Genomic DNA, 14,340 nt, shown 5'->3' with positions numbered 1-14,340 from the left:
TGTAGGAAAACATTGGCAGATAGTAGACCAAGGGTTAGAGGAAGATTTGCAAAGAATGATGAGTTTGGTGAACCAAGTAGACAAGCTTCTTCAAGCCATCATGATAATGAAGATGAAGACGATGTAAGTAACCCCGGGTTATTTGAACTCGATTTATATGAATTTATGTCGAAATGGAGTGTCGGTTGTAATTAAGTCTAACTATACAGATTTTGGTTTACAGATGGGAGTGAAGGATGAGGGACAATTTGTAGATTCTTCAGACATTTTTGCACACATTAGTGGAGCCAACTCCTTCAAGTTCAACTACCCAATTCAATCTTGGATTTGAGCTCCAAGAGCCACGCCACAAAGATTCATGTTTATAAACATGAACATGAATCTTATAGTCTTATATAGTTATAAAAGTCGTATTTCTATAGAGTTATAACTTGTCTATTTAGTTTTGTCATGCCCCTATATCTTCTGTCAAATAAAAAAAATAAAACAATCTAAGCAAAATAAAATAAAGATAATGAATAAATGGGTTTTAGGCAAGGTTTGGTTAAATAAAACAGTAGCGAGAGTAAGGTTTTAATAATGTAACATAGAATTTTCCAAAATTTTGTAGATACAATATGTTACATATATAATATGATGATATGTGATGTCTTGTATTTTGATAGTTGGGTTGTATTTTGATCACCTGTGAACACTATATATTATCAGTTGAGTTATTCTCTTGCTCCTTTCACATTCTACGTACATATTTAGACCTAAACTACTCATTCTTGATTGTATAAACACGATACTTAGGCGTGTTTGATTGTCATATTTAAAAAGTAAAGGATGCAGTTATTGGGCTTTGTTTTCCACGATATGTTGAACTGGACCAACAATAGTGTTAAAGATTAATTATTTAATTAAGGCCTCCTTTGTAGCTACACCATTTAAGAATAGGTGTAAAAGCTCAAACGATTGACGACGACTCGATACATGCGCATAAATGACCATCATACCATAGTTTTCCAATGGTTGAGTTTTTTTTTTTTTTTTCGGTTTCTGAAAAGGGAAACCCATATGCTAAAATAGACTTCTAAATAAGTTTTAACCGAAGACTGTTAAAATATAGATGGCGACTAAGTCAATAATTTCGAACCAAACGTCTAAAAGGCAAAGATTAAAAATATAGTGATTTTGACTTTAGAGGTGAATTATGACATTGACCTCTTTGACAGGCCACTATCAAAATCTATGAAATCTGTGAATTTTATTCTATGAAAGGCCACCATATATTGAAGAGTTGAAACTATGCCATTTGACTTGTAAACACGATAAATACAGTTTTCTAAAATTACGGCCATAAATATGTATTTATCTGTGTGTGAAAACAAAGTGATTTCACTACTGTTTTGGTTCCTTAATTATAAAATTCACGACGCCAATAATTAGTCTTTTGATAATTAACATCCGATCTTGATCTATAGAAAATAGACTTACACATGCTTGGTCACGACACAATCCTATCAACTTCCAATTTATCTTCTAACTTATTTTCCAGGACATCTACACGTGTGTTACAAACAAATAATAATGTCAATAAGTATGATTTAAGACCAGACAAACTTACGAACTATATAAATCCAAGAAATAAGACTAAATCACATGCATGAAAAAACATAAACTATATCTGTTTGATGCTTCACATTCTTTTTTTTTTAACAGATTAACACGGCTAGTGCAAAAAAAGACCGGATTTGGTGGAGGAGAATTCTAGTTTGTACAAGAAGCATCAGTTTTATAATACGGTAGTCGGTAGGTCGACTGAATTAACACGAATAATTAAATTCATGTAGTTATTAACATATACACTAATCTTCTAGATGAATAATTGAACTGACATTTACGATCTTCAAGAGGAATAATACACATATATGTAGTGGAACTAAACTTGACTACATTATTATATATAAGGATTTCACGTATTTGAATTTTTGAAATTTAAATAAAATACGCAAAATGCAAGTGAAGAAGCAACAAAATGGTTGAGTCAATCATGTGCAGCAAGCTCACGGTCTGGAATGAGACAAACTAGTTTTGTAATTTTGTTGGTTGGTCCATTAGATTCTCACTATTCGTACATAAAAATATCAATATATGTTCTAAAGCCTCCAAATTTCCAATTGTTTAATCATTTTATAAAAAAGGCAAAATATGTATCGTAGGGTTTGTTTATAATTTTCCAAAAAAATATGATAATTTAAGAAGTTTTCCACTATTGTATACCTATATCGGAAGTCGACCATTTTCTAATAAGTCACTCAAAAACTAAATTTTTTAACGACTATCGTTTTTATCACGCAAACATACAATTCACAGAAACCTCTTATTTTCTCAATGATGTTTGGTTCTTACCTGTTTAGTACTTATTTCTTAAAATTTAACAATACTCAAATTACAAAACTAACTAGAGAATTTAGGAACTTTGTTGAAATTAATAAACACTATGCTTGACTTTTAATAAATTTCATATTTTAATGTGCAACTAAATTTCTATCTTTTAATAACTATACCTAAAATAGGAATGAAAATATAACTCAAAATTAATATATAACTATATAGGAAAGAAAATATAACTAATAATTAAAATATAACTATATAGGAAAGAAAATATGCCTAATAATTAAAATATAACTATATAGGAAAGAAAATATAACTATACAAAATAAATAGAAAGCTAAAATGGTTTTTCACTTTTTTGTAAAGAACAATATACGAATGATCGAGTTAAGGTTAACTCGATCAGGTTTTGGTAAATAAACCGTGGACTAATTGTAAAATAATCTCAATTTTTGATATTCAACATTAATGTTGTTAGTAAATTTCTTAGCAATTTTTTCTTTTAAAAAATGTGTATCTCCACACTACATATAAAACGTCAAAATCAAAACCTAACCTAATCGTATGAACGAATAATTTGTTTTGATCCACTATATTATCCATATGATAAATATTACCAAAAAATCAATAATTTGAGGAAATTCAAACAAAGTTACTATCAAATTTTTATTTTTTGATGAAAAAAAGAAAACTATAATAGAGAAAAAGGAAGAAGAATATAGTGAAAAGTGAATAGAAGAAAATGTGGGCACTATCTCTGAAACAGTAAGTTCTATACTCCCTCTCCCCCTGCTTTATCGCCCAACCAAGTAGCCATCACCATCCTCCTTTTGATTCACTCTCTCTCTCGATCGTGCCCACCAGCTCACTCACCCTTAATCCCCCACAACTTTAAACAAAAACCCTAATCTCTCGAGCTTTGGACGCAAGAGGAAAAAAAAAAGAAACACACAACACCAAGAAGTGGGTCCGTAAGCCCTGGCCATAGTCAAGTCACCACACACACATAAAAGACTTTCTTTTTTCTCTTCGTCTCCATTTGGTACTTACTTACTAGTCAGACATTAACGTGCCTTTGCGATACCACCACCACCACTCCCATCTCTCTCTCCTCTCTCTCTTGAAACCCAGAAAAAAAAAAAAAAAACTCTTGCTTCCAAAGCTTTTCCCACTTTCTTCTTATTCCTCCCCACAACTCATAATTGCTTATAAGAATTTTGCTTTTTTTTTTTTTTGTTTCTCTGTTTCCTCTTAAGTAGATACAGAAGATCGCAATTATCCAGAATTGGCGGAGGAGATTGCTTGAAGTTTCTTTTGGTACCCATTGGAGATTACTCTTCGATCCAATCAGTCCTTCTTCTTCTAATCAAGTGAGTATAAGATTTAAAGATTTGATTTTTATTTTAATTTTAGAATCTGTTCGTGGTGTTTTTGTATTGTTTAACACTCCATGGACACAATCCAGAATTGGCTTTGGTAGAGGAAGTGATACAGAGAGAATTTTTAGTTTCTAGGTCCAATCCTGAGTAAGATTTACTCTGTTTACTTGAGTTAGGTGGCTTAATCCTCGAGTGTATCTTTCAAACTCCAATCAAAGTTTTAGCTTTTTTCCTCTGTTTCAATTTAATGGGGCACATCTAAAAATTCAAGCTTTTATTTGATTATCAATATGTGTAGGGTTCTTCGTTTTTTTTTTTTTTTAGCTTTTTGTTGCTTTTAGGTAAGAGATTAGGTATAATTTAAAAGAAAACAAAACCCTCTGACTTTTCAGCAAATTTAGCTTTGTTGCATTAAGAGTCTCAAATTCGGCTTTTTGTTTTGAAACAGTGCAGATTCATACCACATTTTGGTATCCTGCATAGTTTCAATAGTAGTACCAAACATATGTCTTGTGTCCACCAGAGTTGCTATGTTAAGCTAAAATCTTGTTGCTAATATTGTGTTATATTCTCTCATCTACTCTTGTTCATGTTTGTCTTTCAGATATTTGGAAGTGTTCTTGCGTGTTCTTCGTATTATAGAATGGGGAATTAAGGTTTTCTCGGTTTCTGTTTTAAGAACAATGGGGAGTGTTGGTCCTGATTCTCAGAAGGATGATTCTGAGCTTGAAGATTCACTGAGCATTGATGAGAATCCGCCTGGTGAAAATGGTTTATTGAAGTCAGGAACCTTGTTGAGTCAGAAAAGGCAGCAATGTAGTGTAGTTTCAAACAGTGGGAAGTGGTTACAGATTGTTAAAAACGGTCCCAAAGGTTCGTTTACTCGTGCCACTAGTTTTTTCGATTACAAGATCCCAAGGCATCTGGTGTCATTGGACGAGAAGTATCTCCGACGGTGCCTCGAGTTGATTCACATCAGTGCGTTTAAGTCAGCCAGTTGCAGCCTTTCTTTGAATCTTGTAGGACCAAAGATGAGTTTTCCTTCAAGTCACTTCGATTCACCTGTGATCCCTAAAGAAAATGCTGCTCGTCTTGTGTTTGATCTTCCGTTGGTAGATGATTCAGGCAGTCCAGTGATTAGCCGTGCAATCATAGGTTGCAGGAGGGTTACACATATGGTTACTAAGCCTTTGTTACACGATGTCGAAGCATTAGAGGGTGATGATATGAGTAGCAGGACAAGTCAAGACGATAATGGTGAAAACAAGTTGGTTTCATTTGATGTTGTGAGGAAGATAGAGGAACAAGATTCGCAGTTTCAGATTTATCAATCTGGTTACATGCCCAAAAAGAGGGTCTCTTTGTCCAGCACAAACTCAATGAGTTCATCTTCTTCTGAGCAGTCTTCTTCCTGTTGGTCTCCGTCTTCAACAGTTTCTCAAGGAGCACTTCAGTTCACTATGAAAGACAACAAGACGCCTCATTTTGTTTTCTCATTGGATGATCAGAAAGAGATCTATGTAGCTAGCTTAAGCACTAGTAGTGTTGGGTCGGGGTTCGACCGTAGTTCGCTAGACTATTCGTATTTGATCCATTTGAAGAAAGGCCGCGGATCTGAACAGAAACATTTGGTTGGTAAACTAAAGGTATCTACTTTGATTTCTGTCTCGTCCACAAATGAAAAAACTGTAGAGAGACAGTTTGTTCTATTCAGCAGTGGTGGGAATCCGCAGTTACCGTGCCACAATGATATTAGGAAAAGCAGAGGATTGCCTAAGAAAGTAGTTGATGCGATCAAAAACACTACTCGCACTTCAAGGCAAAGAAGCATCTCTAGATTCAGTAGAACAAGCTCCGTACCGGATTTTTGTTCTTGGGAGCCATTTCAAGAACCAGACCACGATCTTGAACCTGTAAGTTTGCTAGATAACGACCTTCCACCAAATCTTGAAACCTCAGCTGTTGTTGTGAGAGAACAGTTTCCCGTGGAAGCAGAAGAAGAAGAAGAAGAAGAAGTAGTCGAAAAAGTTGGAGGCTGGGGGATGAAGTTTCTCAAGAAAACACCCTTAGCTCGAACCAAGGATGCTTCTAAAAGTTCTAAGCGTTCGACAAGCATAGATGTTGTGATTCCTTCAGGGATTCACGGAGGGCCGAGACATAGAAACGGTGGTCCGTCGAGCTTGATTCAGAGATGGAAATCCGGTGGATACTGTGATTGCTCTGGATGGGATTTGGGTTGCCCCTTAAGTGTCCTTAAAGGCCAAACACGAAAAGACCAAAATGAAGGCCAGTGCAATCTTTTTGAGCTCTTCGCAGAGGTAGTAACATTCAAGATCCATATACCATTTTCTCAACCATACATCATAGATTAACAAGAGGGAAACTCAATCTTGGTCATGTTTATTGTGTTATTTGTATCAGGGATTGATGGAGGGAAGTCCTGAATTAAGGATCATGAATGTTCGAGACGGTCTCTACTTCGTTCAATCTCAAGCCAAGATATCTGTTTTGCAATCTTTTTCCATTGCTTTAGCATACACTCATAGCCAAAGCCAGAGACTCCGGCCATGGTCGTCAAAGAAGTGTACAGAAGCTTAACTAGCAAAAGAAAGGATTGCACCTTAACTAGCAAAAAGAAAGGATTGCACAAAGTGAGATAGGCAAAACTCAGCCTTCATAGTTTTAGTGAGAGTTCTTGAGTTGATGATATCTACAAAATTAGTAGTTATTTAATTATTATTTTTTTTTGTGTTAATTTTTTGGCTTTCTGTTTAAACCTATTTTTTTATAGAAAGTAAAATCAGTGTCTCTCTTCTTTACTGGAATCATATGTGGGCTTTGGTATTGATTTTAAAAGGGTTGTGTGAATTGTAAATTCTGACTTATGGTTTTGAGGATTATGATATTCTGGTTTTGTATAGAGTTTATTCTGCACATTACCTTGAACTTAAAAGCTTTTAAACCCATTTTTAATCATGACCTAATTTGTCAAAACAGATCATATATGATTTCATTTTTAGTAAAACTAAGAAAACTGGAAAAACTAAGCAAAATCTCTTAGAAACCAGGATTTAAATATGTCTGAAGCTCACAAAAGATTCTCGTCTCTACTTAAAACACCCAAAAAAACATCAACTACTTCGAGTTTCGTTGAAGACAGATACATAACCAGCAATGACAGTTTCGTTGATGATACAATCTTCAAACAATGGCGTTAGCAGCACTAGCAATCCTTGGCCAGAGATCAGCACACTCTTTCCCAATGGGTCCAGTAATCGCAGAACCTAATATACAAAACATGTTTCAGAAAACAATGTAATGACAAAATGTGTTTTGACAATGCACTGATCAAAAAAAAACAAACAAACTAATACCTTTCATTTCTCCCTTAGGGTTCACAATCACTCCCGCATTATCTACCACACCATCCAAAGAATCGAAATCAGTATCAATCTTATGACCATAATAAACTCATGTTTGAATTCAACACAAGAGACAGTGACTGCAAAAGTTACCTTCAAAGTACATGAAAACACCGTCCTTTCGGCGCCATGGCTTACGTTGCCTAACAATGACAGCAGGAAGAACCTTTTTCCTGAGGTCTGGCTTACCTTTCTTGACAGTGGCCATAACCATGTCACCAACACAAGCAGAAGGTAACCTATTGAGACGACCTTTGATACCTTTAACCGAAATGATGTAAAGGTTCTTAGCACCAGTGTTGTCTGCACAGTTCACTGTGGCTGCAACTGGCAGACCAAGTGACATCCTGAATTTGTTACCAGACGTTCCTCCACGTCCTAATCAAAATCAAAACAACCACCATTAGCAGCAAAAACCTCTAAATCATTTACTAGTTTTGTTTTCAAATTATCAAAAATCAATACTTTTGATGTCATATGTTGTACATGAGCTGTGTAGATGAATAGATCAGATCTGTGTAGATTTCAATTGAGAAGAAATCGAGATAAAAGGTTCAAACTTTCGAACATTTCAAAACTGAAATTACAGAAATGTAACAAATACGAAAGAGGAAGGCTTGGAATTGAAAAGACAAACCTCGCTTCGACATTTTCGACGGCTCGAGAGCTCTCTAGGGTTTCTGGTGTCTGATCGAAGAAGCAAAAATGAAAGAGAAGAAGGGATTAGGGTTTAAACCCCAAACCTGAACTAGAGGCCTTTTAAGGCCCATAATAGCCCATGAAGCTTTTCAATCAAAACATTACTAAACAAATTCTTAATTTCAGCAAATTTCTCACGACCATATTCTAAAATTAACTTACATATTCAAAATAACAATGCTTTTATTTACAGAGCCAAAACAAGGTAAACATTACTAAACAAATCCTTAACTATTATTTTTTTTAAACCATATTTTCTTATTTATAGCTTTGATACATAGATTACGAACACATTATACAAATCCATAAATTGAGTAACAACGAGACGAAGCTAAATAACACAATGCTTCTCTTCAAAAAGCTTAACAAATTCTTAGTCTTGTTTGCGAGAATTGGCTCTCTCTTTATTCTTTTTAGCACAATATTCAAAGAAGCTTCCATCAAAGCAACCTCTCACAGCTTCTTTAGAAATGAAACCTTCCTCGTCCTTTGCAAGAATATAGAGTAGTATCCATTCAACTTTATTTGAAAGCCTGCATGCAGCCACAACTAACACAACAAAAACCGGCCGATATATTTAGTTTTGGTTTATACCAGTTACCGTACGTACATGCATGTATCATCAAGTAAGATTGCCATTCGATTTCCCTCGGTTAGGTTCCAAACCTCTTTAAATGACAACTTATCCTTGACCGTGCGGGCGTATTTGCTAAATATATTCTCAAGATTGGCCGGGACATACCTACAATCACAATTTTACGGATTGAGTTTCATAAATATTACATTTGAAGTTATCTAGTATCTTTTATATATGTTTGAATGTTACCTTCCTTCGGTGTCATAGGTGCTTGAATCACTCCCATGTTTGGCTTTGTGTATGTTGTCAATATAAACAGGCAATAACGGTGATGGCAACCAACTCTAGTTACATAAAATTATATTAATTAAAAAATAATAGTTATTAATTAAAATTAAATTGGAAGGGTCTTAGAATTTTGTTTTCCATACCGGAAGTGTAACGTAGCTAAACGCTAAGTTTATGAATATGCACCAAAATAGAGAGGAGACTGGATTGAAACCGAGGTCACGAAATCCTACAAGTTTTTTTTTGTAATTATTTTAATATAATGAAAGAGTTACATTCTAATAGAATGATTCTATGATTAAACACTTGATTTTTTATCTTCTCTGAAGATAAAAAGATATATATAAAAGGTTAATGAATGTACCCCTAAAAGTCTCCCAAGGATAGACGATACCGTCGCCGTTTTGGTCGAAGAAAGCAGCATGTTGTTGCAAAACACTCATTCCTTTGCTATCGCGACCTTCTGTTCCATTCGGATGATCTGTATCTGGAGCTGCTAACGCTCTTGCCATATCTGATTATCATATTGAGTTATAACAGTCAACAACAAAACACAAGCACTAACCTTTGTTTATTATACTAAAACTTTGAAAGGTACGTAATTTGAAAATGCTCATTTCTCACGATAATTTAGGAAAAAAATGTTACTCAAGTTAATATTATAAACGATTTTATTACTGCAGGTTTCATGGTGTGATTTTTGTTTGTTTTTTTTACTTACTGCAGGTTTCTCTCTTTTTCTTACTCTCTGTCTCTCTCTTGAGGACTTAAGTGTGAATAATTGAAGATGCTCTCAGTTTCTTCTTAGGGCATCTCCAACAAGCCCTCATCCCCTCAAATTTTGAAGTTTTTGACAATCCAACAAATCTTCAAATCTTCAAATTTTGAGGTTTTGAATAGTGAAACCTCAAATTTGAGGTTTCACTATTCAAAACCTCAAAACTACTTTTTATTTTCAGTTAAGTCCCTTTATTTATGTATTTCATAATTTATTGTATAAAATTTAATTAAGAAACTTAAGCATACTAAAATAAATTTAATAAACAAAAAATAATTTGTAATATTAAAAAAAAAGTTTACAAAAGAAAATATAATATTAAAACAAAGTTACAATGACATAAACGTTTTGAAGTCATCCAACTTATTTTCAAAGCTTGCTCAAGGTACCGCTCCTCCTGCTAATTATATTATTCAGGGAAATGAGTATAATATGGGTTACTACTTAGCGGATGGTATTTATCTAAAATGGTCAACTATTGTTCAAACAATAAGAGATCCCCAAGGTCCAAAAAAAGTTATTTGCAGCAAGACAAGAATCATGTCGAGAAGATGTTGAACGTGCTTTTGGAGTTCTACAATCTAAGTTTGCTATCATAGTAGGATCATCACGTTACTGAAAGAAAGAAGACTTGCATGATATAATGACAGCATGCATTATAATGCATAACATGATAATTGAAGATGAACGTGATATCAATGCACCGATCATAGATGAAAGATCAGCACCAGAAGTAATGGTTGAAATGGCAGTAAATGAAAACACCCGATTTCCACAATTTTTAGCTCGTAATATACAAATAAAAAATAAAGAGGCTCATTTATCACTTCGGAATGCTTTGATTGATCACATCTGGGAGCATTATGGAAATAATGCTTGATTAATTTGCTATTTCATATGTAACTTTGTAAAATATATGTTTCTGTGTGTTTTATTATTATATATGTAATTTATATTATCATGTAACTTTTATTATGTAATATTGTGTGTTGTATAATAAGATAAATAATATTTTGGATTGTATAATAAATAAAATATATGTTATATATTTATTTATGAGTTTTTATCATTATTAGTGAATTTTGTAAATATTAAAGACTATATTGCAAATTAAATAGTTTTTAAGGATTTTTTTGAGGATTGATTGTTGAAGCAAATAGCCTTCAAATCTTTATTTTGAGGATTTGCTCGCTTCAAAATGAGGAGAGCGATGCCCTTAAGCAAAAGACGTACGTACTTTGGTATCAATGGTATGGGTTCTTTATAAGTAAAGAAGGACTATATGTAAAAAAAAATGACACGTGTCATGACGTTGTGGTTAAGAGAAAACAAAGACGACAAGCAATATGATCATATAACTGGTCCATCCACGTGGATATTTTCATTTTGCTGAAACATAGTACAGCTTTAAATCACGAGGAGATCGGTGGAAAAATAACAACGTGCTTATTCGATGTGTTATCTTTTTTTTTTTTTGTCAAACATTCGATGTGTTATCTATTTCATCGTAATTCAGGAAGAGAAATATATAAAACCGTATTCGTAGTCTTGTCTGCGAGAATTAACTTCATCTTATTCTATGGAACACTGTACTTGAATGGGGCTCCATCAAAGCAAATAGTTTACAGCTTCTTTGGACAAAAAAACCATTACTCGTGCTTCACAAAAATCTTGAGCGGTTAATCGGTATCGTATTGATATATTGCAGTGATTAGCAAATCACGAAATTTGAACTTGTTGATCAATATGGTGTTAGGAGTTAGAACCAAAGGTGCCGACATGCCTGAAAGTTATGGGATTGAAATTATTGTTTGCAAGAGAAAAAAGGACGGGTAAAGTGACCCAGTCACGGGTAAAGTGACCAAGTCACCCAGATATGGTCCCCTCCCCATGCACGTTGCTGGAACGATTTGCTGATATATGTGTGCTGCCGTGTGAGTTGGAATAAGTAAACAAAATTGGTATGTGATAGGCAAAATAATACAGTATTCCATACCAAGATAATTTAACTAAGATTCTCTTCACAAATTCATAAAATTATAACACAACAAAAGGACTTTAAATAGAAAAAAACGTACTGCCGTCACATATTCACCCAAAAGGCCAAAACATAGGAGTGATTCATGCAAAATGAAGGAGAAGAAGGGATTAGGGTTTAAACCCCAAACCTGAACTAAAGGCCCATCATAGCCCATGAAGCGTTTCAGTCAAAATACTAAACAAATTCTTAATTTCAACAAAATTTTCACGACCATATTCTAAAATTAATTTACATCTACTTATCTAAAGTAACAATATTTTTTATACAGAGCCAATAAACATTTCTTAACAAATTCTTAATTTTTTTTCTAACGTATTTCTTATTTATAATTTGATACATAGATTGCAAACGTATTATACAAATCCATAAATTGTGTTAAAAGACGAACTAAATAACACAATGCTTCTCTTCAAAAAGCTTAACAAATTCTTAGTCTTGTTTGCGAGAATTGGCACTCTCTTTATTCTTTTTAGCACAATATTCAAATAAACTTCCATCAAAGCAACCTCTCACAGCTTCTTTAGAAATGAAACCTTCCTCGTCCTTTGCAAGAATATAGAGTAGTATCCATTCAACTTTATTTGAAAGCCTGCATGCAGCCACAACCAACACAACAAAAAAAACCGGCCGATTTAGTTTTGGTTTATACCAGTTACCGTACGTACATGCATGTATCATCAAGTAAGATTTCAAATAAAGCCTTTTTTGGTACTAACCATCCAAAAGGATCCATTGCCATTCGATTTCCCTCGGTTACGTTCCAAACCTCTTTAAATGATAACTTATCCTTAATCGTTAGCGCATATTTGCTGAATATATTCTCGAGATTAACCGGGACATACCTACAAATAGCAATTTTATGGATTGATGAGTTTAACGAAAATCCCATTTGAAGTTATCGAGTAGTTTTGTATATTTGAATGTTACCTTCCTTCCGTATCATAGGTGCTTGAATCACTCCCATGTTTGGCTTTGTGTATGTTGTCGATATAAATAGGCAATAATGGTGATGGCAACCAACTCTAATTATATAAAGTTGACAACGTTTAATATATATATAGATCATAGAAATGATAAATAAAATTAAATTGGAAGGGTCTTAGAATTTGTTTTCCATACCGGAAGTGTAACGTAGCTAAACGCTAGGTGTATGAGTATGCCCCAAAAGAGAGAGGAGATTGGGTTGAAACCGAGGTCACGAAATCCTACAAAATTTTTCCTTTTTTCTTTAAAATAATTACCTTGTTGTTATAATGAAAGAGTTACATTTTATGATAAAAACATTTGACTACTTTTCAATTTTCATCTTTTATGAAGATTAAAAAAGGTTAATTAATTTACTCTTATAAGTCTCCCAAGGATAAACGATTCCGTCGCCGTTTTCGTCGAAGAAAGCAGCATGTTGTTGCAAAACACTCATTCCTTTGCTGTCGTGACCTTCTGTTCCATTCGGATGCTCTGTATCTGGAGCTGCTAATGCTCTTGCCATATCTGTTTTTCATTATCAGTTATAATTAACAACAACAAAAACATACTAACCTTTATTTATTAATAATCTAAAAAAAAAAGTTGAAAGTATTAATGTCAGAATGCTCTTTAATTAACTCACAATAACGTATGAAAAAATTGATATTGTCATATTTATTACTTATGGGCTTATTAGTATGATGTGATTTTTGTTTGTTTTTTTTGGCAATCACACTTACAAGGTTTTGGTAATGTTTCCTCCAAATCGTTCCGTACTTTTCGCTGACTGGTTACCGGAGCTAAAGGCGCCGTCGTGGCCAAAGACTCTGCCTCTCCTCTCATTCTCTCTTTTTCTTACTCTCGCAAGTGTGAATAATTGAAGATGCTCTCAGTTTCTTCTTAGGCAAAAGACGTACGCAATATTGATACTTTGGTATGGGTTCCTTTCTTTATAAGTGAAGAAGGACGATATGTAAAAGGACACGTGTCATGACGTTGTGGTTAAGAGAAAACAAAGACGACAAGCAATATGAGCATATAATATGGTCCGTCCACGTGGATATTTTCTTTTGGCTGAAAACTTAATACAGTTTTAAATCACGAGGAGATCGGTGGAAAAGAAAAACAACGTGCTTATTCGATGTGTTATCTATATCATCGTATAGTTCAGGAAGAGAAACAACATGTTGTTATACAAAATCGTAGTCTTGTTATGAGAGAATTGACTTCATCTTATTCTATTGAGCACAGTACATAAATTGGCCTTCCATCAAAGCAAATATTTTACAGCTTCTTTGTACAAAATCCATTACTCGTCGTCCTACACAAAAAGAAAAAAAAATTGAGTGATTAGAAGTTACCCAATTAATTAATATAACCATACGCGGTTAATCACTGTATTGATATATTAGCAAATCACGAAATTTGAACCTGTTGATGATCAATATGGTGTTTTAGGAGTTAGAAACTTAGAACCAAAGGGTGCCGACATGCCTGAAATTTATGGGATTGAAATTATTGTTTGCAAGAGAAAAAAGGACGGGTAAAGTGACCCAGTCACCCAGTTATGGTCCCCATGCACGTTGCTGGAACGATTTGCTGATTTATGTGTGCTTCCGTGTGAGGTGTGGAATAACTAGTTTTTTTTTTTGGTATGATAGGCAAAATAATGTTTCATACCAAAATAATTAACTAAGATTCTCTTCGAAAATTCATAAAATTATAACTCAACAAAAGGATGTTAAATATCAAAAACGTACTGCCGTCACATACACCCCAAAAGGGCCAAAACATTTTTGTATCACCATTTT

General features: G+C 33.9%; 4 protein-coding genes and 1 long non-coding RNA gene across 7 annotated transcripts in view; 2 read left to right on the top strand and 3 right to left on the bottom strand.

The window, feature by feature from the left end:
• LOC104786238 (two-component response regulator-like APRR7) overlaps positions 1 to 710 on the top strand; it is a 4,191-nt gene extending 3,481 nt beyond the window's left edge. For all 3 annotated transcript variants that reach the window (XM_010511600.1, XM_010511599.1, XM_019245785.1), the window contains exons 4-5: positions 1 to 123; positions 224 to 710. The exon at positions 1 to 123 is cut by the window's left edge and continues 6 nt beyond it. In XM_010511600.1, the coding sequence (XP_010509902.1) occupies positions 1 to 123; positions 224 to 331 (231 nt within the window). In that variant the 3' untranslated portion in view covers positions 332 to 710. The remainder of the gene's footprint in view (positions 124 to 223) is intronic.
• On the top strand, positions 3,307 to 6,678 carry LOC104786235. The gene is made up of 3 exons (XM_010511596.2): positions 3,307 to 3,749; positions 4,363 to 6,076; positions 6,180 to 6,678. The coding sequence occupies exons 2-3, from the start codon at positions 4,442 to 4,444 to the stop codon at positions 6,354 to 6,356; spliced, it is 1,812 nt and encodes a 603-aa protein (XP_010509898.1). The 5' UTR covers positions 3,307 to 3,749; positions 4,363 to 4,441; the 3' UTR covers positions 6,357 to 6,678.
• On the bottom strand, positions 6,798 to 7,902 carry LOC104786236 (60S ribosomal protein L23). The gene is made up of 4 exons (XM_010511597.2): positions 7,818 to 7,902; positions 7,274 to 7,558; positions 7,133 to 7,174; positions 6,798 to 7,042 (listed from the first exon to the last, which is right to left on the bottom strand). Exons 1-4 carry the CDS (start codon positions 7,828 to 7,830, stop codon positions 6,960 to 6,962), a joined length of 423 nt encoding a protein of 140 aa, XP_010509899.1. The 5' UTR covers positions 7,831 to 7,902; the 3' UTR covers positions 6,798 to 6,959.
• Positions 11,840 to 13,466, bottom strand: LOC104786234 (probable peroxygenase 3). The gene is made up of 6 exons (XM_010511595.2): positions 13,270 to 13,466; positions 12,905 to 13,054; positions 12,683 to 12,768; positions 12,491 to 12,585; positions 12,280 to 12,405; positions 11,840 to 12,152 (listed from the first exon to the last, which is right to left on the bottom strand). Exons 1-6 carry the CDS (start codon positions 13,370 to 13,372, stop codon positions 11,993 to 11,995), a joined length of 720 nt encoding a protein of 239 aa, XP_010509897.1. The 5' UTR covers positions 13,373 to 13,466; the 3' UTR covers positions 11,840 to 11,992.
• LOC104786233 lies at positions 13,661 to 14,033 on the bottom strand. Its single transcript, XR_767466.1, has 2 exons — positions 13,961 to 14,033; positions 13,661 to 13,850 (listed from the first exon to the last, which is right to left on the bottom strand). It is a non-coding gene; the product is annotated as an uncharacterized LOC104786233 (long non-coding RNA).

This window comes from Camelina sativa, chromosome 5 (genome assembly GCF_000633955.1).
Source record: "Camelina sativa cultivar DH55 chromosome 5, Cs, whole genome shotgun sequence".
Lineage (NCBI taxonomy): Eukaryota > Viridiplantae > Streptophyta > Magnoliopsida > Brassicales > Brassicaceae > Camelina > Camelina sativa.
Note: the sequence above shows the minus strand (reverse complement) of the source record. Positions and strands in the feature narration are given on the sequence as shown.